Source organism: Pygoscelis adeliae, unplaced genomic scaffold (genome assembly GCF_000699105.1).
Source record: "Pygoscelis adeliae isolate BGI_AS28 unplaced genomic scaffold, ASM69910v1 Scaffold50, whole genome shotgun sequence".
NCBI lineage: Eukaryota > Metazoa > Chordata > Aves > Sphenisciformes > Spheniscidae > Pygoscelis > Pygoscelis adeliae.
Window position 1 is genome coordinate 719,471 of NW_008823963.1, and position 27,764 is coordinate 747,234.

Consider the following 27,764-nt stretch of genomic DNA (forward strand, 5'->3'; position numbering starts at 1 on the left):
GAGGCATTAAAACTGGTTCATCAAGCGAGGTAACACAAAACCCCTCTCTCTTCTTAGCTCATGCTATACAGTGAAGACTGCAGCTCTCTAAGTTCCTGTACAGGGATCTAGCGAAGAGTAACTGGTCCCTTATAAACTCAATGACTAGTTTACTGTACATTAGCACAGACACCTTCTAGTGTAGCTAACACTGCAGTGACTGACTTGCAAAGACCCACACTGTTGTTGCACATCTGAGTATGAAACTGCACTGGTGTGGTCGCAGTTGTAAACATTTCACAGACATATCACAGGAATATCCTTAAGCCTTAAGGGTAACTTCCCACACAGTGGGCCTTGTATAACCTCTTCAAGCAAGACTCACTACTTCAGCGAGGGGGAGAAGCACCTAAAATAGACATCATCTTCCTTCCCCAAAGTCCAACAATTTCACAAGTGCATTTTTCCGTTTAAAGAAAAAAAACAACAGTATTCACTGACTTACTTTTGTAGTACTTAAAGAAAAAGAACGCCTTTAGCCTTTTTAATTGTTCTTTAACTCATAGAAAGCCAGATAAGTTCTTTGCATTTGTAATTGAAATGCCACCAAAACTGTGGATTATCACTAGAAAAGTGCACCATTGAGCCTCTACCTTTCTAGAGACTCAGGCAAAGGTGCACTGGGCTGCATTTTGGGTTGTAAAGTAACTTTTGAATGTCTAAACCACATACAAAACAAGGGATTGAATGCACTGATTCAAAAGTTCCTATGTAACAACATCTAATTTGCATTTCCCAAATACCTGAAACTAAATACAGAAAATGCTACATAAAGGAAACTTCGAGAGAGAAAATCAGATGTTTAAACATTTAAGGAACTGTAGAAAAATCTGAAGCATATAATTCTTCAGAGCAAAGAATTTTCATCCAAGTTTCACAACTTGCATTTATACAGATATTTTTAACTTCAGGCATCATTTTTGCTTTAAGTTTACCTAAATTTTAGAAATACGTATGAAGGTTTCATACTTGTCTGGAAATATCATTATGAAATGATGTATTTCTGAATGGTTTCTGCTTGGGACCCAACAACTTTTATATTATTTCTACACAGAAGTCTCACATTGCTCCAAGATGGCGAATTTTAGTAAATGGAAATTTACAATGGCCTATTTTAACAGAACTATTAGGAATTCAGAAGTGCCAAAATGTTCATAAGCTGTTTTCTTTCTTAATGCAAAAAAACCAACGAAAGTATTCATGTGCATGGAAACCAAAGGAAAATTTGTATTTGTCTTTTGGATAGGAAAAAACCAGGGACCAGGTTTTTTTAGTACTAATAGCAAAGCAAATTTCAGTATATGCCTTAACAGACAGGAGCATAAAGAGACTTATACAGCTGCAACAATTATACTACACTGTGGAAATAAGATGACCAGCAGACCAAAAACTGTTAAAAAAGTGTGCGTTATGGATGGACATCTTTGGGAAGTTAAACACTGCTTTCTGAGAGTTTCAGTTTCAAACCTTGCATGTTGGTTCCCTGCTTCTGTTTAGCTAAGAGTAAGAAGAGCAGCGCTAGAGAAGACAAGCTTCCAGCAAAAGCACTGCCCGCACAGACCCTTTTGAAGTGGCCTGCACACCGAACTGCCAAATGCTCCACCCAGAGCTGGAGCTGAGCCCTCTGTTCCAGCAGTGTTGTAACACCTTATGCCCACCTCGGCCACTGGCACCCCAGCGAACGTTATGTCTGCAAATGCACACACGCATGGAGCTTGCATTTTCCAAACCTCCTTCTTTCCAGCGTGGTGGGCCCAATAGCTGGGGGTGCAGACTGTGAACTCCCTTCAACCATACTGGCTTCACCCAAGGGACCTCCCTCCCCACCACGTATTCTAGATCCACCGTGCCTCTGGGAATGTCATGTGCTGACAAAGTCAGGCATGGCACTTCTTCAGGAAGGGCAAACCTGAGAACAGAAGAGTTGTCCTGGCTTTATGGAGCAATGCAGAAAGACAGCTAGAGAGAGGGGGTCAAGAACATGGTCAGCATATATCTCTTAGTCTGGTCTCACAGACAAATTACCTTGCTACAGTCCTATTAGAAAAGCACCCTTCATTACTGCCCTTTCCTCTTCAGGTTATTAGCTCCAGGACTCTACAGAGATAACGTCATTCCACAGATCAACTGGTTTCACACCCTGGTTCCTATCTGTCCTTCTTAAGAAGGCATGCAGTGCCCTATCACCTACGTGATCCCTCCAACATTCAATTAGCCAAAAAATTGAGATATGAATAATGCATCAATTATACCCTGGCTTTTCAACCCAAGCAATTTCAGGAAAAAACCCCAATTCTGTCCCCCTCCCCCAACATTACAGGCCTGAAGCCATTAAATAACTGATTATTGGGAAACAATTACTAGGCAATTATTGTAAGCAATCAACATATGTAAATAGTAATGACTGTAGGCATACTTGACTGTTTTAAATACTATGCTCACATTTACAGAATCAGTGCCTTTTGAAAAGGCAAGGAGAAATATAGCCTTCATAAGAAAGCCCATACATTTATTTAACTACAAAGAAAGAGTAACTTGAATTACTGCTGGAATAAGCTTATTACTAAGTTTAGGACTGACTATAAACTTACAAGATCTTACTTTCTTTGAACAAATTTGTTATTCTTAACATTTTAAAGAAAAAAAGTACATAATTGTTGTCAGCTGTTAAACTTCCAAAGAATAGTCACATCTAACCACACAAAACATTTCAACAGTTCTCCAAATTTTGTTTTAAATTATCAAGTAAGGAGTCCCAAACTCTAATACTCTGTACTGGCTATGAGGCCACAATAAGACCGACTTTGTCTTTATTGGAAAGAAATGAAATGACAGTAACTTCACATACTTGCAGGAATCCTTCAGTCTGTCTTTTATATTCAGGACAAAACAAATAATGAATGTGTTATCAAATATTAAGCAAAATACATATTCTTTAGTACCTTCCATGTTGTTTTCCCTTGGTAAAGAAGTCCTGGCACTCAAGCAAGTACAATTAAACTTCACGTTGTACTTTACTGAACAAGCTTAAATTTGTCAAGTATGACATTTATACACTGTATTCTGATCAGCAGCCCAACCAAAGAAAGGAGAGTAATATTAGCACTGCAGTGAGATATCAAAAGATACAGACAATAACTTGGAGACACTGATTCTGATTGTCTACTTCTGGACCACTAGAGTGTTTCAGTAGAAAGCATGATATAAGAGACAAACCATTTCAGACAAAAATACTGATATAAGAGGACTGACCATTGCAACATGTAAGACCAACCTGCAGAGAAGAGACCTAAATGCTGAACAACCTTGTACTCTCCTTATACAACTTGAAAAAGAGAGGCAAAGTACAGGAAAGGGACAATCGCACAACTCTGTTCAAGTTATTAAAAACTCCAGAACTTTTTTTTAGGTCAGGTTTCCATGGCAGCATTCTTTTACTATGCCTTTATTCTGCATGACACTGTCCTAGAAGGATGACCATGATCACGCAGGAACTAAGTGCAAATAACATGGATCATAAGACTTAAACACTTGAGTTTCCAGTTTAAGAACAGTCTAGCGTTTGCGGATATCTCCTCTTTAAGCTTTCTTTTTTATTTTTAATTGGTAAACTTACAGCATCCTCCAAGCTCCATGGGAACCAAGGTCTATAATACATATGCTTCAGTTATATTTTCTAGTGCAAAATCTGAAATTCCTTTTCTTTCAAATTATTATAAAATTCGGTCAACTTATCTTACTGTAATTTTGCTCTTGGAAGCAAAGGTAAAGCAGATACTTAATTGTAACTGAAGTAGTTGCTAAATTTAAGAAGGTAATAATTCTTGAGTAGAGTCAATGAAGTCTTATTAACTGATGAAGTTTCCTCAAGGGAATCAGTGCCTGGCTAAATGATGCATTGCAAGAGGCTGAGAAGAAATTTTTTGATTCAGCCTAGACAGATCACGGTATAACACGGTGCAAGGTTGCAGGTGTACATAAAGATACTTCTTACATCTTTTCCTTCCAAGAACGGCAATAAACCAAGCACTAAATGCCACAAAAATACCTGTATGTGGCAAGGTTTGATATAGAGGCCATGATCAGCATGTCCCATGGATATGTTATGCAAACCCACCTGTGTTTTCAGCTATGAGGAAAGTAATTTAAGGCATTCTATGTCTAGAAAGCACTAGGATGACATCTGAAAGTATGTATCATGAAATGCTAATACTTATACAGTTACTGTATATATTTGCAATGCTTGTAATTTGTTTTTCTGGCATATTTTGAGGCTGCTGCAGAATATTTATTTTGCCGTTCTTTCAAGGGAAAGAAACCATCTATCAAATCTACTCCGATGTGAGATGACTATACATCAACTATAACTGTAACAACACGTTAAATGGAGGGGTGTTCCATGACTTTAAAAAGAGAGCAGATTCAAAATTGCCAAGCATCCCATCCTTAAAAACAGAAAGAAGGAAAGATGAATGCACAGAAAGCCATTATATCGAAATACCCAAACTTTTGCCTTGATATGTGACAACATACAATGCACAGAGTGAAAACAGATGAACTGATAAGAAGTCAACTTAAAGTAAACAATTAAAAATTATGTAATTTAGTGCTAAAGAGGTTTTAAGAAAGTTATACTAACTAAAGCAGATCTGTGACAGGAGCAGACAGGAGATGATGTTGATCCTAAAAACTGAAAGACTTAAATGAATGCTAAGGAAAAGAGACTCCTAACTCTGAGCTAGCACCAAGATGTTCATCACACATAGAGCCAGAATTTGAAAAGCTTGGGATAAGCAAGACTTATCCATGGAAGAATTTGCTGCATAAGAGTCTGAAAGAGTCAGTAGATTTTTTTGGTTTTTATTTATTTTAATTCACACATGTGACCATGCTTTTGGTATAAAGCTTTGCAGTGCAAAACACAGAAACAAATAAAGCAGTATCAGCCAACCAGAGCAAAAACAACTTAACCATTCATTGTGCAAATAATAAAACCACTAGCCTAAGTCCCTGCATTTAATACTGAATTATAGGCATGTAAATAACATAGTAACTATTTTAGCTACACAGTAGGCTTGCAAGTCACACTGTATTACCCAGCCTGCCATTCCACCTTACGTGGCAAGAGCAACTATGCAGCAGGATTACAGAAATTCTCTAATAGTTGATGTACACATTCCATTGTGATAGTTTTAAAAAAATTAGTTTTGCAAGTATACCATGCATCAATACTGTATAACTACTACTCAAACAAATATGCGAATCCCTACAGATTGACTGGATTACATCTATTTTAGACAGATACATGAAATCTACATAGGCAGGGCAACTCTGATTATCATTCTGCACCAAAAAAAAAAATTCAGCTTTCACACAGAAAAGCTTGCTACTGTAGATTATTTTTTCAGGTTCAGTTTTAAGGAGGATAAAAACACACACACACAAAAAGAATTGTCAAACTGCTAGAAGGAAAAATAGTTGTACTGCCTTTTTCTTCTGATTTATCTTAAGTCTTTATAGAGTCCTTGTTTCTGACATATTTTTCCTTACAATGTGTAAAAAGAAGTAGTCCAGCTGACAATATCCAGAGTGGACTACAGCCAGTCTACGGCCTGGTTCCCCCTGTTTGGCTAGGCCAGGGAAACAAAAGAACACAACTCAACTTGCTGCAGGAACAATAAAACATAATGCAGCAAGGGCTGCTATTGGAGCAGAAGAGATGAGACTATGGCAGGGGTTTTGCCCTGCAACCTCTGTCTCTAACACGTGTCCATGTAGCAACAGCCAGTCACCTCCCAGGTCTGGATCGCTGCAGCCTGCACTCCTAAGAAAGCAGCTAGACAGCACTTCTGTAACAGATGGCATGAGAGAGGGAAAAGCAAATTCGTCGTCCCAGGAGAAATGCTCCTCCTAGTGCAAGAAAATACTTCACTGCAGTGAATTGCCAAAAACACATGGGAAAAGCATTCCTTGTTTCCTTCTCATCACTTTTAAGGTTAGGTATGCAGTCCAATGTGGAGGGGCTCACCTCAGCTTTGCTCCTCCCCACATTGGGCAGCTACAGCAGAGAAGTCCTTGAGCAATTCACACTACATCCCTAGCCTGCAAAACATCCTGAAACTGGCATTCAGCCCACAGTGCATAAAATGCTAGACCATTTGGGGGAGGGTATGGAGGAGACAGTTTAAAGTCAGAGAAGTTGTTTGTGGCAGAAGAGAAATGACCCCAGATCTTTTGAAGCCTCAGACAGTACCCTAACCACTGGGCTACGCTCCCTTTATTATTTTGGAACTTGTGCTGTAAGCCAGAAAAGCAGAGTTTGTGGTTTCCCTATGAGTTCTATGACAGGACGGTTTGAATAGCTAGAAAAGAATCTGTTTGCTAACTCACAGAAGAATAAAGTCTCAAATAACTTTTTTTTTTTAAAATGGTCCTCTCATTCCTGCAACCCTTTTGAATTTGAAATGAACATTTCAGCCTATCCCAATCTTGCTTCTAGATAATCTTGGGTTCTAGGCTAATGAAGACAGACCAAAACATGGTTCAGAACTGTGAGCAAGATGCTACATGAATACTGTTTAGTGAAAGCAAGCTAGTTCTTTTTTTCTAGAAGTAACTAGTACATAAATTTGCCAAATTAAGTCAGACCTTTTATTTTTCGTATTCTTAGTTCAGCAATCCATCTGCCACAACAGATATTAGCAGGTATTGTGCCTTAGTACTAAAGTGTCTTCAAACCCATGCAAGATGTTAGTGAATAGCAGGTAAAAATTACACTCCTACTGTCAAGTCTGAATATAGGCCTGAAGATTTCTGACACTGTATTATGCTACCATCTACTGGTTCATGTTAAATTAAACCTCTGAACTTTCCCTTCAACCCATTCACCCTCAAAAAAAAAAAAAAAGAATCATCACAGTTTCTACAGAGGCTTAAAATTATTTTTCCATAGCAAAATACTAACTTGAAATTTTTAAAGTAATTCCACAGTTCTACTCAGCTTTTGCCTTCTTTTTTTTAAGCAAGTGCAAGAGTAACTGTTAAAGTATGTTCAAAACATTTTTAAACAAGATAGACCAAACTCATCGACTCATTTACTTACATTCGGCTAGTTTCAATGTTTTCAGAGTGAGGTTCTCCTGGTGATCTGCAAATATAGATACAAAACCTTAAGCATTGTTTGTTATTTTAAGTCATTACAATATGAAGAGTTAGGAAAGGTGGCAAGTGATGATAATGTATTATTGACATGAAAAGCATCAACTTTTATGCACTTGCACATTTAATTTGTTTGACCAAACTCTAGAAGACAGTTTATAACATAAAACCTGATAATATAATTAAGCCAAATTTCTCTAAGGACAATAGCACTTTTCCCCCCACAGCTTACGCAACAGCAGCCATTAGAGGAGAATTCTGCTGGCAGTATTTCTGTATTCAGGTTGCATAGTGCACCAGTTCTGGGCTGATCCTTCATAACAGTTTCTGTAACCAAAATATATACTCAAAGTTTATCAGTCATCAACTGTTACAAACAGATTCTCTGCACAGTTGGACTCTAAGAAGCAGCAGCTCAGAAGTAGGTCTCAACAGAATCTCAAAGAAATTTCATGTCTCTCCCTACTTGAATTTATGGACATAATGTCACAGGCAGCTTTCTGTTTCTTCCTTCCAGCCAACAGGTCAGCCAGTAATATTCGAATTAGGTGTTATTGCCTGGTATTTTTGAACACACAAGCAGCACCTGTGTTCAGCTTGCCAACCCACTTGACTTAATTTACAGAGTAATTTAAGGGGTATAGTTCCATATTAACTTAAGTAGGCTAAATTATAGCTGTTTAGCTCCTCCTTATTCCCATCTTCTTCCTTATGCCAGCACTGATTCAAGAAGTTAACTTTTTTTTTTTTAGACAGATTATTTTTTTCCTCCCTTCGGGACTTCCCCCTACCCAGTGAATTTGTAGCCAGATGAGAGTTTGTAGCCGGATGAGCCAGGAGACAAGGCAGTACAAACACAGCAATTTTGACTTCAATCATCTTAAGCTGCCTTGAAATCATATCCTGAAGAACCTTATCCAACCTTCACTTGGGTATAGATTTTGGTACAGTTGACCAGAACTGCCACGCTGGATATATTGCGTGACGAGTGGAAAGAGCACAGCCATTACAGTAAAACTCTGTAGCTCACATGAACAAAAGTGTCTTTCATGACAGAGCTTTCTCAAAACAGAAGTGAGCTAAAATCTGCAAATAGAACTTACTTTGTAGGTTTCAACAGAGTTTGCTAGGGGACTTCAGTTAGCACAGCTAAGCAGGCTTTGCCATAGCTTTACCTGGAAAATCTTTGTTTATAGGAATGGAATTTCTGAATTTCTCTATTTACTATATGACTATCTATACTATTCTAAATGCTATTGGAAATCTCCACCTGTAGCCTGAAACATTTCCTTTTTTCCTATGTTTTATTGTGCTACCTTGCTGGATGGTCCTTCCTATTAAAGTCTGGGCTACTCTCTGAATTCTTTCTAAAAATCTTAGTTCCTCTACTGACATACCAGATCTTAGCAACTTTCTGGATTTTACCAAACTGTACTATATTAATAGACCCAGTGCCTAGAAAGCATTTCTGGCAGACAAAATTCCTAGGCTAGCTGGATACTATGCAGTGACAGACGATGCAGAACACAAGAAGTTATTTGTTTATATTCCACTAAGTTATAAAATTCAACTGACAATAGGGATGGAATTCTGAACTTACTATCCAACTAACTTTATACTCGTGCTTAAAATGCAAACACCCTCTAACTGGAAAATAACATAAGAACTGGCCAATCTCAAAATTTGGTCTCTATTTATTCCCTCCAAATGATGTTTCCCTTACTCATTAAAGTTCAGGACTGATGAGATAGTTGCTGACAAAAATAACGCTCATCAGCAAAACAAGTCAAAATTTCATCTCCCTTCAACTCCAGTGACCAAAACAAGTCACTAAATACTTAGCAGAGAGAAAAGAACCTCAAATTTTTTTTTCTGATTATTCACCTAAGCATGTAAGTGCTAGAAGCCATACAACCTGAGGAGCAGTGGAAAGAGAGCAGTGGCTAGCTCCCCTGTTCACATCCAGGACTTCAGAAACTGATAGCAAAGAGCTTGGAAGTTTGAGGCAGTTGCTATCCTTGTTTTAGTCATAGGAAATACAACACAATGAAGATTTGGGTAAGAGTAGTGCTTTAAGTTGCTATGAAAATACAAGCAAAATAGTGGTGTTAAACAAAAACATCATGAGTATTAATCACTTTGAGCCTTTAAAATACACAGCAGTATGAAAAATTACAGAAAAAGAGCAGATTGGCATCTAAACTTAGCATGTAAAAAAGGTAGCCTGGTGATCTGCAGTACAGACATGTAAACACAGCTATCAGTATATCCAAAATCTTTTCCTATCCTTATTTGTGTGAGTTTTATCTGAGCTTTGAACAGTGCAGTTCAGTACATGCTATTCTGCAAAAAACGTTTCTTCTATAAGACAAACAATGTAAGAGAAGACAAAGTTTCAGGAAAGTTCAGAAAAAATAAAACCTAGCTGAGTCAAAAAAGGTTTGGTCCTCTAAGGTAAGTGGTTCTGCAGAGAACAGGATCAAATTCCTTCAGCTTATTGTTTTCTATAACATGAGCAGACCTACCATAATTATTATTTGCAGAACTATTAATGCACATATTAACCAGATTTTAAAAGGTTTCAAATGACAATGTAAGCACCAAATAAAAAGAGCTTTCAGTACTCATTAAAACAATGGGAAGGTCAATCTAATTACAGGCATTGTAGTTTGTTGAGAAGCTATTTATTCTGCAATATCCAATTGTTTACAAACAAGATACCTCGTTATTCCTCTGAGCAGGCAACAGTACTGAAAAACAACTATATAGTATGGCAAGACGTCCTTTCATCATGCTTAAAATCTGAAACAAGAGTTCTGTTCAGAGAAAATCTCAGAGCAAATGCTCTTATAAATTTCAGCTTTGAATTAGATCATAGATACTGATCACAAGACACCAACTAATCTGAATACTGCAGTATGAGCTAGCAAATTCAAATGGTGGCTCACTTCCAATAACACAGGGAACAACTTCTCCATTCTGCAAGCCACTCCTTTTACCTCCACTGTACCACCCTAGGAGAGAAAAGTAAAGGTATGCAAGCCTACAATTTTTAACATCATCAAGCCTCCTGGACAAATACTTTAAAAAAGTTGAACAAATTGCTTAAACAGGTATGCTAAACAATTTATACAGAATTTCAGTATGACAGTAAAAACCACCAGAGACTTTTAAGTCATAGTATTGCTCTTAAGAGGGATACCACGGAGCACCACAGTGCTCGTATTTTAAAAAGCAGTCAGGGACAAGCTAAGTGAGCTTTGAAATCACTCTGAGCAAGAGGGTAAGTCAACTTTGCCAGGTGACTTATCTTAAACAAACAATATACCTTAATACTATTAAAAAAAAACTAACTTCAAGCCATACAAATTAAGTACTTTCAAAATAACCATTATACTAAAAATGATCCTGAGAAACAACACGCTTTATGCTTACCTTTTACAAGCTGTGGCCATTCGGTGACATCAGGGTGATCACAATTTTGAGTCACTGATTAAAAATGAGTTGTCACACCAGTCCTGTATCACGCTGGGCTAAGCATAAGCTTGACAACTCTAAATAAGTAAAAATAATTTAGTTAAAAGTCCTTACAAATTATTTTCAGCCAGTCCACTAAATAAAAAACATAAAACAGAAGAAAAATATTGATGCTAAGCATTGTTTTATCTGTGAGATTTAAGACCTACTGCACAAAAATTAGTTCATTTTTGAATGGCATTCTAAGACTTCTAGAGTAACTCACTACAGTACACTCAACTGGTAAACTTGAAAATTTATCAACTTATTTTTAATCTCTCTAAAAAAACCAAACCAAAGCCCATCTCTTGGACCAGTGGAAAGCACCCGATGTCAAGACAACAAGCATTCAAAGATCTGGAAGCATGTGCGTAAATATGAACTGTAATTTCTAAGTACAATAAAATTCCATTAGTTGTTTCCCTGCTACAACTCAATTAATACTGGTTCCTAAAGAGGCTCTGTGTTCCCAGGGGAGCAACATGTAACTTGTGCTTCGATGTGTGCCTCTCCCCAAAATGAAGTAAGCAAAAGCTATGCAAAAGTTTCAGAGGAGCATCCTTGGCTATCTGTGGCCAATCTTTTAGGTTCTTTGCTCCATTTATGCCACATGTACTCTCTCCTCTCCCTTAAATTTTCAAAAGTGTATTTTACCTGTCAATTGTTTCCCGTGATCTGGCTCCACCGGTATAAATTGAAGGGTTGGTCCTTTACTTTGTCACGCAGGTGGCAGCCAATGATCACTCAGCAATACTCGTGCCCAGAGCGCCCTGGGACCACCCCAGCTGATTACTTCCATGGCTGAAAAGGAACCAGTTAGTCTCTTACCTACTGCTATTATCTACTCTAAACTAAAGTTAACTGATAAAATATTTCCAAACATAACCCTCAACGCTCAATTCACCCCATTCTCTCTCCCACCCAAGCTCCTAGGTGCACTGGACAAAGACTGTAAAGAAAAAAGGCCTCTGATGGAGCGTCACATCACAAACAGCATTATTCACTTTCTGTTAATATAAAGTTTTGATTAAAATCGAAAAGTTGTTACTGTATTTAGTAAATAAAAAGTTATCTTACTTTCTCTAAACAGCCGGTAGCTATAAAGACAGACCTCTGTACAGTATCCGAGAAGTTTATTCCTGTGGCTCTAACCCAGATGAAACCCCACATTTGTAGGTTGCCATGCAGCAGAAGCCTCATACTTCTGAAGCAAGGTGCACAAAGGCTAGCAAGCTATTGAGGGCACACCCGCAGCTCTCTGCAACACCTGCAGTCATAACAATCTGGTGCAAATACTAAGAGAGCACATCAGACAGCTTCAAATGTTTCAGTAAAGAAAGCTTTTGTGCTTCAGTACAACCTATTACAAGAGTCTTTCAGTAAGGTCTTAGGTTCGATGAGCAATCAAGCATTCTCAATGCTAATTTGTCTCTGTTGACTTGTCAGAGATATGAAATCACTGATCAGTAAGCAAGGCCCATGATTTTCTAAAGTTTGTCAGAAAAGCTGCTGACTTTTGCCATTCTACTACAATTTGCCATTCTGCTACAAACTCTGCAACAGAACAAAATTTGTGTTAGTTTCAGAAAGATGTTTATTAGGTTTATCGGGTACATTCCTTGAGGTAGGAAAAGTGCCATTTAATTATTTTAGCATCAGTAATATTTGAGTCTTCTCATCTAAACACAAGTGCAGTTGACATAAGGAAAGCGAAAAAGCAGCAGGCTACCGAAAACCTCCGAAACAAAACAGAGGTTTTCTAGCACCTATGTTTTACAGGTGTAAATTCTGAAAGTTTAACTGCGTCAATGCCAGGAACACAGTACAATGAATAAAAGTCAGTTGGAAAGCTTCCTCATCTGTCAACATTAAATGACAAACAGGGTGAAGATTTTCAAATTAATGTTTGCTGACCATCAGCTGTGCAGAAAAGCAAACAGCAAAACCCAAGATGCTGATGCAAAACTAAGAAAAAGTTAAGCAGCCTTAAAACACTGCTTATGGCATTTTGATTGTTTAAGACCTGACAATGTCCACTTTCAGGCAAGCCTTAGCTTTAAAGAAACAGATGCCTATTCTAAGGCAGTGCTTTCTTCTAAAGTTAATTCTAAATTCTTGCTGCTTCCTGAACTGATGTGAAATGGCACTGCAAAAATGCATTTAGAAATTAAACCCCCTTGTAGCTCTTTGCCCAAGTAACTTTTAGTATGCTGGTCAAAGAGGACAGTGGTGTAATCTCTAATGCCTCGTTGGTTGGGAAACCCGCATTCTGTCTGACTGCTGGAAGTACCAGCTCATGTTCTGGAGTGTGCCGAATCAATCACTCCCTACCTAGACTTGTGTCCTGTATCACCCAGACCATGGGCAAAAGCTAATTACAGTAGTCTTCCATTCAAATGGAAGCATGTTAGAACAACAGGCTCACAGCAGCCTTAGTAAAACAGGTTTTTCCTGAGGCTGTTTCATATGGGAGGAGAGAGGTCATGAACACAGTTGTCAACAGTGAAGGAACACATGAAGTGTTGGTGCTGGATTAAAAAACCATCAGATTTTGGAATGTTAAAGAATATGCACTGAGGTGGCAGCTCCACGATCACGGCCAAGACAAGTTTGTGCCCAGGCCTGACACAGATCCAACTCTGTTAGTCAGATTTACCACATCACTGAACATAGTATCTGCAGCAGCTCTATGAAGAGAGGCAGTACCCAAACTGGCATGAATCTCATCGAGCTGAAGTTAACTTATCTAAGTTTTGTAGTGAAATTTGTATCTACAAATTGAATTTATTGTGGATCAGAGCTTTGAATCAGGTAGTTGCAGCATTTCTAATCTGGTACAACATACCTTAAAACAAGATTTACTGCACTGGGGTCTAAAAATCTTGTGCTCCTTTTTAACAATCCAGATGCAAGAAATTTTAATGAATCATTTTCCCTTCTATCTCCTTCTTGTCCTATATTCCCCACCTATCCTTGCTGCCACTCCTGTGGGACAGAGTATGACTGGCAAGGATTCCCTAGCACAGATGAAAGAATTCATTTTCCTAAAACCTTACTCATTCATGCATCAGCAGAGTACTGTCTGCTGGCAAAGAGTCCAGCATGTTGAAACATGGGGTGGGTGGTGAAGGAGACTACCAAAGATCCCTTATTCTGAATCTAGTTTGAACAAAGGACATTTTGACTGCTGGATCCAAAAAAGGCAGAAAAAAAATATGGTAAGACAGTCAAAGGACACTACTTGATCAGGAAAGGGAAACCACACTGATGAATAGACTAGCATCTTGGAAAAGAGGATTATGAAGAATAGGAAACTGACCTAAAACAGCTGCTTTTCCGTCATAGGAATTCCTTTACAAAAAAATCCCTGGATATAACTTACCTTCTAGAAGGTAGGACCCTGCAACAGCAGCCCCAAAACAAATATTTATTCTTAGAGCAGAATTACTCAAACAAGCTTCTCCGGTCTTCACTGTCATGATTAGCGTGGCTTACAGTTTAGGCTTTCACAGACACACAGAGCAGCTGAAGGTATCAAACACAGTTTGTGCCTGTGGAATGTCTGAGAAACCCAAGACGGCCACTAGAGGCTCTTTGGGACTGGGCAGGCTCCAGTACAGACACGTCTACATCTGCCTAGTGACTATTTACAAGAGGTAGATTCAACCAGGGCTGCAGCAACCGCTGTTATAATTAGCAAGACAATACACAAGATCCATGCCTTCAAACCATGTATCTAAAGAACCCTGTATGGCATGGAGTAGCACTCATTGAGAGCGAACAGGATAAATTATGTTTATGCAGTATTTTGAGACTACACCCATTTCTCCAAGGTGACAAAAGTGCAGATTTTCTGAAAAGAATGTTCCTATCAACTGAAAAAGAGGGAGGAAATAAATAATAAATCAGTGAAAGAACAAGAAGTCAGAAACCAAGTTCAGCTGCATAAAAAGGGGCTAAAAACCAACTTTGTTGCATAGCCTGATGAGATCTTCTCTTTGCACATTTCATTTAATCTTGAAAGCCTGGAATCACAAACATGAGCCAAGACGTGGCCCCCAGTTTCAAAACACAGAACCTAAAGCCACACCATGGAGAACATAAGTACCTATTTGTCAGCAATCAAAAATAAAGCCAAAAAACTTCCAGCTACAAACCATTTAATTGAAAGTTGTCACTTACATGGATTTCCTATACCTATTACTTTCCTTACGTTACCTGGTGTAGAGGTGTTCAGTTTCTGTGACAGCACAGCTAGCTGGCAGCTGACACCCAGTATCTGAGGTCTAGGAAGACCCCTGAGTGAAGGAACACTTTTCTTATTTAAACTATGACTTCTTACTGACCTTACTGAATGATGGGTGCCCTGGGAGGTGGCATTTTTAAGAATTTAAGTTTCCTTTACAAAAGAATTTAAGTTTCCACCCAAGCAATCTTTGATCCAAATTTTTTTAAGATTCTCTTTTTGACAGATGATCTAATGAAAATGGGGGTGATTCACCTGTACAAAAGAAGTACCATGACCTTCCTTACCTTCCAGTGCCAGGACTTGAGTTGCTTAATTAAAAATAACCACCTCTCAAGATACAACTAAAGACAGCTTTTGTATGTTTTCTGAAGAATCCCTCTGAACCCCCCAAGAATGAATGCTCTCCTCAAATTTGATACATTTCCAGAATAACTGAGTACCATAACGAAACAGACAATCACCATCTATACAGTAAAAGGTGCCCTCGGAACTACCCTAGCTAGCTTATTACTTCAAAAAAAGAACTGTCAACTAATAGGCAAACTGGCCTTTTATAACTTGAGATTGATTCATAAAGTGGCCTGGAGGAAACTGTAGAATATTCACCAAATCCCTGAGTTCAATCTTAACTGTCATTTGCAGGAAAAAAAAAAAAGTAATAGGTGTGCTTGAGACTTAATTTCCTGATAAGGTTGGAAACATCAATTGCTTTTGTTGCCTGCATGCTGCTTCCAACACAGAAAACATGAAAAGATGTAAGATTCCAGAAGTTTTCTTCATGCAATTAATAGCAGGTCAAATAATCAATGGTCCTAAAGTAAAATAAAACAGCCACTAATAATACCTCATGACATGAATGCTAATGGTGCTGCAAAAAAACAGTAATAAGGCATCTATATGAATTTTCTTCCACTGCCTGGCAAACGAAACCATCCAACTAATAACAAATACAAAAATCACATAGTTAGACCAAAAGAATTGGGTTCTATCCTGGAAAATGCCAACCAAGTGACTAAGGCAGCCACAACTGATGAGCAAACACACACATGCTCCCACTATTACAGCTAGAACGACAGATACGACTCATGAAGGGTTCCTGGAAAGGTGTCTGTTCATCTGCACAAAGTACTTCAGACATGTACAAAACTTGAGCCCAGTTCTCCAATTATTCAATATTCTTCAAAAGTGTTCCAGAATTAGCAGAAAAGAGCCACAAAGACAGCATGAAGATAGGAGAAAGTGCCTTGTGATTAGATAATGGAAAGAGTTCGAAGTTAACCAAGCTAATCAATATGGATACTGGAAGAAACTAAGTCCTCTCATAGCACAGAAAGAATACATAAAAGAGATCCTCCAATTAAAAGAAAGCATATAAAACCCCCACATGATTAGAAACCGAAGGCTGACAAATTCAAATTAGAGTAGGAACACAAGCATGCAGGATAGCGAGGACAATTAACACTAGAATAAATTATTTGGGGTGGGGATCTGAATCTTCAAATTAAAGCTGGTGCCATTCTGGAATTTACATTTCAGTAAAAACACAACTTAGGTAGAATTTAGTGCATCTCAATACATGGAGATCAACTATAGATTTATATAAAAGCTATAATATCTGTATACCTACTTTGCTTTGATGTCAATACTCCACAAATCCCATAGTAACAGAAAAAGGTCTGGTGTTTGCTCCCATTCCCTCCCCCCACCCCAAAGCTAAAGGCCTGTGCGTTATTCTCATCTTCTACAACTGCCTGCGCAACTCTGGATATTAGATTTTCCCTTCAACATTTGTTTTTGGTTTGATATTTCAGTAACATCATAGATGTACTTTATTCACCTTTGTAAAAGAGGGAAACACCTGAAATTATCTTTAGCATCTTCATTTTTCACTTTGACCATAGCTGATTTTTCTTCTACTACACACACTCATTTTTTGCAGCAGAACCATTTGTTTCTCTCAGTTATGCCTGCTACCTGACTCCCTCCAAAATGATATACAGTTATGAATGGAAAGCCCCTCCTACATCAGGAGGTGAAATCCAATAATCTACTTAAATTTCTTTTAGTAGCTCTCCTTTTACTGGCTAGGTATCACATTAAGTTATTTTCCAAACAGGTAAGTTTTACAGCTTCACTTCAGCTTTAATATTTAAACTTTTATTCCATCTGTCCTTTTGCTTATGCTTTGTTATTTTGCTGTCTTTTGCCATACATATTCCATGCAGCCTTCCATGTAAAGTTCCTTTCTGTTCACCAAGTTCTCCAGTGTCACCAGCATATTTGTTTATATATAGTTCATATTAAGCCCAAGCAATCATGCAATTCTGTAGCATATTATTCAGCTTTTCTGATGTTCCATTAGTATTCATTACTCAATTTGTGGAGGATCAGAGGGGAATTCTTGTTCATCAATTTATGAAGCACATACCATCACAAAGACTCTACGCATACATACAGTGGCAAGCAGTTAAACATTCAGAAAAAAGCAGCCAGCAGAAATAATGGCAATAAAGAAATAACAGCTTAGGTTTGAAGAAGAGCCATCATACACACAACTGGTATTGAAACTGGAGAGCAAGAAGCAGGTGGGTGGTCCCAGTGGTGCTGTGGGTGCAAAAATGAATATATACTACCTGCCAGATGCCTGCTAGAGTAAAGGACCAATCTATACAATTCTCTCAGGAACATCTGGATTGTGATAATGTAACATTATGGCTTTTTAAGAGATCTACAGTTTTTAATTAGCACACACTATATTTAAAATTTCAGCTTAGAATGAATCATTTTAGCTCCTGTCTATAGCTTCCTACGAAACAGAACTTAAGAAAAAAAAGACACCCAACAACCCTTCTGCAAGGTTGAGATTTCAAAACTTTAAATATGTTCTTATGTTAAGTATCTTCAAAAGAAAAATCTAGACATAAACACACAGGGTATAAAACTCGTATCAGCAGTTACCAAGTTCTTCCCCACATTTTAAGTGGTTAAAAACAGAAAGTACACACATAGCTTAGAAGTAGTTGTTGAAGTAACTACATACAATTTTATATACGCAGTAACAGACCTATTTAATGTGGTGGAAAAATGAACTTAAACAATAATTGTTATTCTGAATGCAGCAATGCAGAAAGTTTCAAAAATTCTCTGTGTACCAAGTTGCAGAACTACGGGACTTAAGAGACACTACAGAGTGGTGCAGTTATTCCATACTACCAGGTATCTCCACTGGACTACACCAGAATAAAGTTAGAAAATGGAAATGAAAATAACTACAAGGTAAGGTCCCAACCTTGCTGTAATGCATGTACATATTTTCAAGCTGGCTGGACATTTAAGACCCTAGACAAAAAGAGACACTGTGCCATGGGCTCATGTTAGCACTGCTACCGAAGGTTACATTTCTGTATTTCCTAACATTCCAATTTGCAAATTTGACTTATACTGATGTTTTCCTAAGTTTTCTAGTAGTTCTGAACTTACTTTGCAAGTCATACCTAAAAACTGTACAAGCCTCACTATAAATATGCCCAGCAGCAAGGAAAAAAATCTTTCAGAAACAGCACTGATTCTTATTCAATCCATGGAGAAACAGATGGATGGTAGCAGCGTGATGCTGAGCTTGTAAAACAAATCAAAAGGGGATTCACCAATGTTGTATCATCAGTATTTATTTTCTCCAAGAAAAACCAAGTAACTCAGTTTTCTAGAGAACTATGCCTAAGTAATAGACATCACAGTCAAAAAAATATGGGAAAAAAGAGAGAGAGTGTGTGTTTCTTCCTGAATTTATTTTCAACTTTTTTTTAAAACCAGGGAACAAAAGTATAAATATTTGTTATATGATTATTAGCATACACACAATATAAGTGAAAATATAAACATACCATATCTTTCCAGAGCTGCAGAAACTTGTTCTTTCAAATTCTAAAGTGGACTTCTACAGTTCTTGTACCTATAATGCAAAACATTACATTTCAGTTTTTGCACTATGCTCCACAGCAATCTGAAACTCAATGCAACTTCAAAACGATACATTCAAGAATGGCCGTTCAGTTAATCAGAACTGTGCAACTAAAGGAAATATATATATAGAATCGTAGAATAGAATCACAGAATATCTCAAGTTGGAAGGGACCCATAAGGATCGAGTCCAATTCCCTGCTCCTCAGAGGACTACCTAAATCACATGACTTCCCAAATCACACTTCCCATAAAAAACACAACAGAAAATACTTAGTATGTTAGGGAAACTACAAAAGCAGAAAGTCCATAGAAACAACGTTCCCTATTCTTTCCTCTCTAGCGATGCATTAGAGTTTTACAATTCCATTCATCTAGTTCATTAAAAGTATCCATTTCCTTCTTCTGGAAGATTCTGGCAAGGTTTCTCCTTCCCACCCCCACCCCCCCTTTTTTTTTTTTTAGAATTGGTATTTACAATAAGAAAAAAAAATCAACACTCAAAAGAAGTCACAGATAGAACATCTTTGTCCTAGCTGCACAAAACTGCTGGAGTTTGATAAGCTTTTCTATAAATTGTCCATTTTCAGGGAAGCTATAATTAACAAGGGATGCATGACTAAAACATACTCCAAACACTTTCAACAAACACCTAAAAGCACAACCAATTTCAGGGGAAAAAGTGACGGAAGCAGGCATATAACTAAAGAAATCTAGTAATTACTTTCCAAAAAGTTACTCATGTGGCACAGAGTATCACATTTTCAGCACTGTGAAGATTCAATACTTAATTTCTTGGTTCTAAAACTCTACTAAGAACAAACAAATCCAATGCAGCTGATTTAGGCTCATCTCCAATATAGATCGGAATTCCCACAAAGGAAACCCTGATCTGGTTACCTTAAGAGTACATTCAGGTTTGTCTTAAAAGATGCCAAACCAGAGAGAACCCATCCAATACCAAAGGCCCAATTCTTTATCAGGGATGTGAAATGGGGTGATCCTGGACTGACACAGTCGTGCCAGTAAAGCTCTACAGCACTAACAGTTTGTACACAGTTTTTTGTATTTAAAGCAAAAAGTTAAATAGGGCACCCTACCTGTTTCATGAAACAAGACTGCTATCTCAACAATTATGATAATTATGTGGACTTATGTACAATCAGGATTAATGAGTTAACATTATGCAACTGTGTCAATAAAGCTTTACTACCATTCAGAAGAAAAAAAAGAATTTATCTGAACAATATGAGACAGTAACTGATGATTTTCCTGTTCAGAGGTGGCACTTCCACTCCATACTAACAGCAGAAATCCAGAATATCCATCTTATATTCTATTAAAGAATAATTCTTCATTCACTGTGATGCCATTAGGCAAACTCAGTTAAAAGTATCCTGACAAATGTGACCAGTATTTTCACACTTTGTATCACAGGACTTCTGGCTTAAACACCAATGTATATTTGTTCACGTACACACACAGACCAATGTCATGTACATAAAATTCACTCACTCTCCTCTAAGGTACAAAAGCACCAACTTTCAGTGTGCACAGAGTATGAGCAGAGCACAAAGTACAGCATGAAGAAGTATCACAAATACATCTATCAGGGATCTTATGATTATTGCCCAGCAATAGGAGAAAAGAAAACAAAGGTTCCCAACATAACTGAAGCTATGTAGAATCATAGAATCATTAAGGGTGGAAGAGACCTCTAAGATCATCAAGTCCAACCATCAACCCAACAACACCATGCCCACTAAACCATGTCCCTAAGTGCCTCATCTACACGTCTTTTAAATACTTCCAGGGATGGGGACTCAACCACTCCCCTGGGCAGCCTGTTCCAATGTTTAACTACTCTTTCAGTAAAGAAATTTTTCCTCACATCCAATCTAAACCTCCCCTGGCGCAACTTGAGGCCATTTCCTCTCGTCCTTTCGCCAGTTACTTGGGAGAAGAGACCGACACCCCCCTCGCTACAACCTCCTTTCAGGGAGTTGTAGAGAGCGATGAGGTCTCCCCTCAGCCTCCTTTTCTCCAGGCTAAAACAACCCCAGTTCCCTCAGCCGCTCCTCATAAGACTTGTGCTCCAGCCCCCTCACCAGCCTCGTTGCCCTTCTCTGGACATGCTCCAACATCTCAACATCCTTCTTGTAGTCAGGGGCCCAAAACGGAACACAGTATTCGAGGCACGGCCGCACCAGTGCCGAGTACAGGGGCACGCTCACTTCCCTCCTCCTGCTGGCCGCCCATGCTGCGTGGATTGGTGTAGATGCACTTGAGCTGGGCTATCGATTTCACCCCCGGCATCGGCATGCCACCCCTCGGCTCATCTCTAGCGAGCCCGGTTTTGTCCCCTTCCCCCTTCGAACCTAGTTTAAAGCCCTCTCAATGAGCCCTGCCAATTCGTAAGCAATGACCCTTTTCCCCCTGCGAGACAGCTGGACTCCATCTGTCGCCAGCAGGCCCGGTGCCGTGTAAACCTCCCCATGATCAAGAAAGCCAAAATTCCTCCGACGGCACCAGCCCCTGAGCCACGTGTTGATCAGGTGTGTTCTCCTGTTCCGTTCCGTGTCCTTCCCTGCCACTGTAGGGATTGAGGAAAACGCTACCTGTGCTCCCGATCCTTCAACCACTGTGCTCCCGATCCTTCAACCTGTGCTCCCGATCCTTCAACCTGTGCTCCCGATCCTTCAACCACTGTGCTCCCGATCCTTCAACCTGTGCTCCCGATCCTTCAACCACTGTGCTCCCGATCCTTCAACCACTGTGCTCCCGATCCTTCAACCACTGTGCTCCCGATCCTTCAACCTGTGCTCCCGATCCTTCAACCTGTGCTCCCGATCCTTCAACCACTGTGCTCCCGATCCTTCAACCACTGTGCTCCCGATCCTTCAACCACTGTGCTCCCGATCCTTCAACCACTGTGCTCCCGATCCTTCAACCTGTGCTCCCGATCCTTCAACCTGTGCTCCCGATCCTTCAACCACTGTGCTCCCGATCCTTCAACCACTGTGCTCCCGATCCTTCAACCTGTGCTCCCGATCCTTCAACCTGTGCTCCCGATCCTTCAACCACTGTGCTCCCGATCCTTCAACCTGTGCTCCCGATCCTTCAACCACTGTGCTCCCGATCCTTCAACCACTGTGCTCCCGATCCTTCAACCTGTGCTCCCGATCCTTCAACCTGTGCTCCCGATCCTTCAACCACTGTGCTCCCGATCCTTCAACCTGTGCTCCCGATCCTTCAACCTGTGCTCCCGATCCTTCAACCTGTGCTCCCGATCCTTCAACCTGTGCTCCCGATCCTTCAACCTGTGCTCCCGATCCTTCAACCACTGTGCTCCCGATCCTTCAACCACTGTGCTCCCGATCCTTCAACCTGTGCTCCCGATCCTTCAACCACTGTGCTCCCGATCCTTCAACCACTGTGCTCCCGATCCTTCAACCTGTGCTCCCGATCCTTCAACCTGTGCTCCCGATCCTTCAACCTGTGCTCCCGATCCTTCAACCTGTGCTCCCGATCCTTCAACCTGTGCTCCCGATCCTTCAACCTGTGCTCCCGATCCTTCAACCTGTGCTCCCGATCCTTCAACCACTGTGCTCCCGATCCTTCAACCTGTGCTCCCGATCCTTCAACCTGTGCTCCCGATCCTTCAACCACTGTGCTCCCGATCCTTCAACCACTGTGCTCCCGATCCTTCAACCACTGTGCTCCCGATCCTTCAACCTGTGCTCCCGATCCTTCAACCTGTGCTCCCGATCCTTCAACCACTGTGCTCCCGATCCTTCAACCTGTGCTCCCGATCCTTCAACCTGTGCTCCCGATCCTTCAACCACTGTGCTCCCGATCCTTCAACCACTGTGCTCCCGATCCTTCAACCACTGTGCTCCCGATCCTTCAACCACTGTGCTCCCGATCCTTCAACCACTGTGCTCCCGATCCTTCAACCACTGTGCTCCCGATCCTTCAACCTGTGCTCCCGATCCTTCAACCACTGTGCTCCCGATCCTTCAACCTGTGCTCCCGATCCTTCAACCACTGTGCTCCCGATCCTTCAACCTGTGCTCCCGATCCTTCAACCACTGTGCTCCCGATCCTTCAACCTGTGCTCCCGATCCTTCAACCTGTGCTCCCGATCCTTCAACCACTGTGCTCCCGATCCTTCAACCTGTGCTCCCGATCCTTCAACCTGTGCTCCCGATCCTTCAACCACTGTGCTCCCGATCCTTCAACCACTGTGCTCCCGATCCTTCAACCACTGTGCTCCCGATCCTTCAACCTGTGCTCCCGATCCTTCAACCACTGTGCTCCCGATCCTTCAACCACTGTGCTCCCGATCCTTCAACCTGTGCTCCCGATCCTTCAACCACTGTGCTCCCGATCCTTCAACCACTGTGCTCCCGATCCTTCAACCACTGTGCTCCCGATCCTTCAACCTGTGCTCCCGATCCTTCAACCTGTGCTCCCGATCCTTCAACCTGTGCTCCCGATCCTTCAACCTGTGCTCCCGATCCTTCAACCTGTGCTCCCGATCCTTCAACCACTGTGCTCCCGATCCTTCAACCACTGTGCTCCCGATCCTTCAACCTGTGCTCCCGATCCTTCAACCTGTGCTCCCGATCCTTCAACCTGTGCTCCCGATCCTTCAACCACTGTGCTCCCGATCCTTCAACCTGTGCTCCCGATCCTTCAACCTGTGCTCCCGATCCTTCAACCACTGTGCTCCCGATCCTTCAACCTGTGCTCCCGATCCTTCAACCTGTGCTCCCGATCCTTCAACCTGTGCTCCCGATCCTTCAACCACTGTGCTCCCGATCCTTCAACCACTGTGCTCCCGATCCTTCAACCTGTGCTCCCGATCCTTCAACCACTGTGCTCCCGATCCTTCAACCACTGTGCTCCCGATCCTTCAACCCCTTCAACCACTGTGCTCCCGATCCTTCAACCTGTGCTCCCGATCCTTCAACTACTGTCTGTAGTTTCAGACAGTACAATTTACAGAAGAAAGAGGACCACAGTGGAGGAGATGGAGATGGGATTTGCTTAATAACAAGTAGCTACCAGCAGCAGAGTAACTAATTCCAACAGCACAAAACTGAAGCTCCTGGACTTCCAATTCTCTTTCCTCAATCTCCCCCCACCAGCTACCATAGAATCATAGAATCATAGAATCATTAAGGTTGGAAGAGACCTCCAAGATCATCAAGTCCAACCATCAACCCAACACCACCATGTCCACTAAACCATGTCCCTAAGTGCCTCATCTACACGTCTTTTAAATACTTCCAGGGATGGGGACTCAACCACTCCCCTGGGCAGCCTGTTCCAATGTTTAACTACTCTTTCAGTAAAGAAATTTTTCCTCACATCCAATCTAAACCTCCCCTGGCGCAACCTGAGGCCACTTCCTCTCGTCCTTTCGCCAGTTACTTGGGAGAAGAGACCGACACCCACCTCGCTACAGCCTCCTTTCAGGTAGTTGTAGAGAGCAATGAGGTCTCCCCTCAGCCTCCTTTTCTCCAGGCTAAACAACCCCAGTTCCCTCAGCCCCTCCTCATAAGACTTGTGCTCCAGACCCCTCACCAGCCTCGTTGCCCTTCTCTGGACACGCTCGAACATCTCAACGTCCTTCTTGTAGTGAGGGGCCCAAAACGGAACACAGTATTCGAGGTGCGGCCTCACCAGTACCGAGTACAGGGGCACAATCACTTCCCTAAGTGATCAGAGAAAATACCAGAGCACACCACCAAGGCAGAGCAGAAGTTCAGCAGTCTACTAAAAAAATTTGCTCAAAGGCTACATGAACAATAACAAAATTAAATATGGAATCTGTAATGCGTGTCTAAAAGGAATGAAAATAATTTAATGAAGTCAGATGTGCTTCAACATTCACCTTTAGTATACTTACTAATTAGCATTAAGCCACATCTGCCCAAAAAAATGCAAATGGCAAATGTGACTAAAAGCATGGCTAACACTATTGCTTCCACTCAACGTAAAGAAATCTTGATCTGTTCCATGACCAGAGCCAAAAGAGCTGCTTTTTTACAACTATGTCATACATTTTCAATAAGAAGAACAGACTTCAAGGCACACTGAATGATATTAACAAAGAAACTACTGAATTAACCAAACTGTAGCATGCAAAACTGCAAAACATTTAAGAAATTAATTATAAATTACAAAAAATACTTTGCAACTCTCATGTCTGGCTTGATGAAAGACATCATGAAGTCACCTCTATCAGGTGCTTAAACGACATTTTTCACCTTTTTTTCTTTTTTTTTTTCTGCAGTAACTGTCACAAGACAGGAGTAGAAGAAAAAATTCTGAGCGCACCACCCTAAAGAAAACGGTAGGTATTTTACCTAATAGTATAGATTCTCTCACACAATTTCAAATATATAAGTTCAAATAAGAATAATTTTCTTCCATGACTGACATTCTTAATATAATAACATTAGCCAAATAAAACCCAAGTATTTACAAACATCCTTCTTTCAATAAGATACTCAGGTCATAGGAACCATGCAAATGGAGTATTTATCACCACCTTACAATGTAAAAGGCTCAACCTTTGCAACCAAGAAACACCAATATTTCACAGAAGTGATTACTCTCTTAAGAGCTCCCGTGTCCTTGAACTCCCATGGGACTTGCAGGTTGTGTGGACTGCAAGCATGTATTTCTATCGTCCACAATAGGCAAGTTTTGCTATAACAGCTGAAATGCATCTAGGTGCTGCTACTGCAGCCAATGTATGCTAGTATACCCTGGACTTTCTAAAAATAAGATAGGGTATATACACATATTACACCACAATGTTCATCACCAAGACTTTGGACATGAGATTTCACTATGAAATAAAAAGTAATCATTATCTGAATATGGCTATACAAACAAGAAAGATGAAAACATCATATTGGAAATAGAAATTCTGAAGTAGTGATAGACCTCTTCGGTATTATCTAGCTTTGTAAAAGTTTGATACCTTTTAAGACAATGAAAAATATGGTACTGTAAAATGAAAATATTTTAAGCATTAAAGTAATCAGCTCAAACACATGACTAACCATAATGCAAAAGAAAAACTCATCTACAACTATGGCAGCATTTCCTGAAGTATTTTGACCCGCAGCCCATTTTAGAAGTTCAGCTCCTTTAAGAGCCACTCCACCACCCTTTAACTGATCTGCAGCTGCTCCAACCTGGGTCCCACAGAGCATACCAGAGCAGGAGTACACAAGTAGTGCCAGAGCCTGGCTGCCTGGACAAGTCTGGCATCTCTCAGCACTGCGCAAGCTTGGCAACATGTTACCGACAGCTCTTGTGCCTCCTCTGCACACAGTTCCTAAAGGTAAGGGAGAGGGGGTGTTTGTCATTCTAATCTCCTCATTTCACCAATTTCTTTGGTGTAATGATTATCAAGGAAGTATCAACAAGTCCAAAAAGGGGTCCACCAAAGGGAGTAAGATATGGTCTCCTCTAGGAAGGAAAGATGAAGAACTAGGCTTCACCCCTAGAACTCTAGCTTGGTCAAGACAGCAGAAGTCCTGCTGCAGTCCTCACAGGACACCAGAATGAAAAGCAAACCATGTGGACTAATCGCTGCCAGACAATTATGCAACAACCACCAAACCCAAATACGGGTTCCATGATTTTCTGCTTTGATCCCACCAGTTGATGCAAGGCCCACCAAGACCAAATTTCCATTGGGTTTCAAACTGAGATACTGTACCTTACAATTTGAGACGTTTAAATTTTGTGTTACTCAGTTACTTAGGCCACAGCTTTGAAATTATGTCATACAAGGACTGAACGTGAAAAAAAGTAGCACCCTCCATATCAAGCAGCCAACCGGTACATCAGTTCAAGTTTGTGCTAAAACATCACCACGGTAATTCACCTCTGGTACACTCCCACTGTTGACATGCTACACAAGATAAGCGTGATTCTCAAAAGTAAAGTATGTGAACACAGAGCATGTTTTTAAAGCTATTCGGGTAGATGTAAAGAGTAACGCTTTTTGATGAAAAGTCTTGAACAGCTACATACTGTGAATATCCTTTTCAATCCACCAGATTACAAAAAAAAACCCCAAAACCAAGAGTCCAAACCTCAGCTTTGCTAACTAGAAGTTTCTCTTAAAACACATATATCTCTGTTCTAAGGAAATGCAAGTTGCTTCAAAAGAAGCAGGTCACCCCTCTTACCTAAGACAGTGAAGTGAGGGTCCAGAGGGAAGCCACCCATTTAGTTCCACTCAGCTGAACAACTGCAGCTTCTCCTAATTCTTCACCACCCTGTAAAACATGGGTAAAGAACCATGCAGGATGGTAACGGAAAGAGTATCGGTAAAGACTGACTTCCGCCCCCTTCCTCCATTCAGCAGTTTGCATAATACAGGGAAGCAGGCTCAACCTATTAAAAGTAAGAAGTAGTTAATGCTTCCTTTAAGAGATTAATTCATAAGAGTATTTGTGAGACAGAACACTATGGTAATATTTAATTTATAATGTAATTTTGCAACCAGTAAGTTATTTTGTCATCAGTAAGTTCTGTCACTCCTAGCCACAAGAAGGTGGAACTATTCAAAAATAGCCATTTAAAGTGCTATTTGTTCACATGTTACATTGCCAAACATGAATCCTGGATCTCAACATTATTTGATTTTATCTTTTTTATATTTCTGCTATGAGGTTATTTTCTTGAAGAAATGTCTCACCAGCTGGTATAGCTACCGAAGCGTTGCTTTGTTACAAAATATTACCTTTACACTGTATTTGCTGACTTTCTGCTAACCAACCGGATACATTACACACATTACTATTCA

At 40.3% G+C, this 27,764-nt stretch overlaps 1 protein-coding gene across 5 annotated transcripts in view; it reads right to left on the reverse strand.

Annotated features, from left to right (window-relative positions):
- The window catches only part of UBE3A (ubiquitin protein ligase E3A), a 54,828-nt gene extending 27,591 nt beyond the window's left edge, over positions 1-27,237 (reverse strand). For 2 of the 5 annotated variants that reach the window (XM_009323675.1, XM_009323651.1), the window contains exons 1-5: positions 27,145-27,231; positions 18,847-18,914; positions 11,368-11,514; positions 10,633-10,751; positions 7,142-7,186 (exon numbers count right to left, since the gene is read on the reverse strand). Coding sequence is in view for 3 of the 5 variants with exons in the window: in XM_009323651.1 (XP_009321926.1) it covers positions 7,142-7,186; positions 10,633-10,652 (65 nt within the window). In the remaining 2 variants the exon portion in view is untranslated. Of the gene's footprint in view, positions 1-7,141; positions 7,187-9,918; positions 9,992-10,632; positions 10,752-11,367; positions 11,515-18,846; positions 18,915-27,144 lie in introns of those variants that run through there. The other 3 variants (XM_009323660.1, XM_009323667.1, XM_009323683.1) reach the window with 3 other exon arrangements.
- Positions 27,238-27,764: the final 527 nt, after the last annotated feature.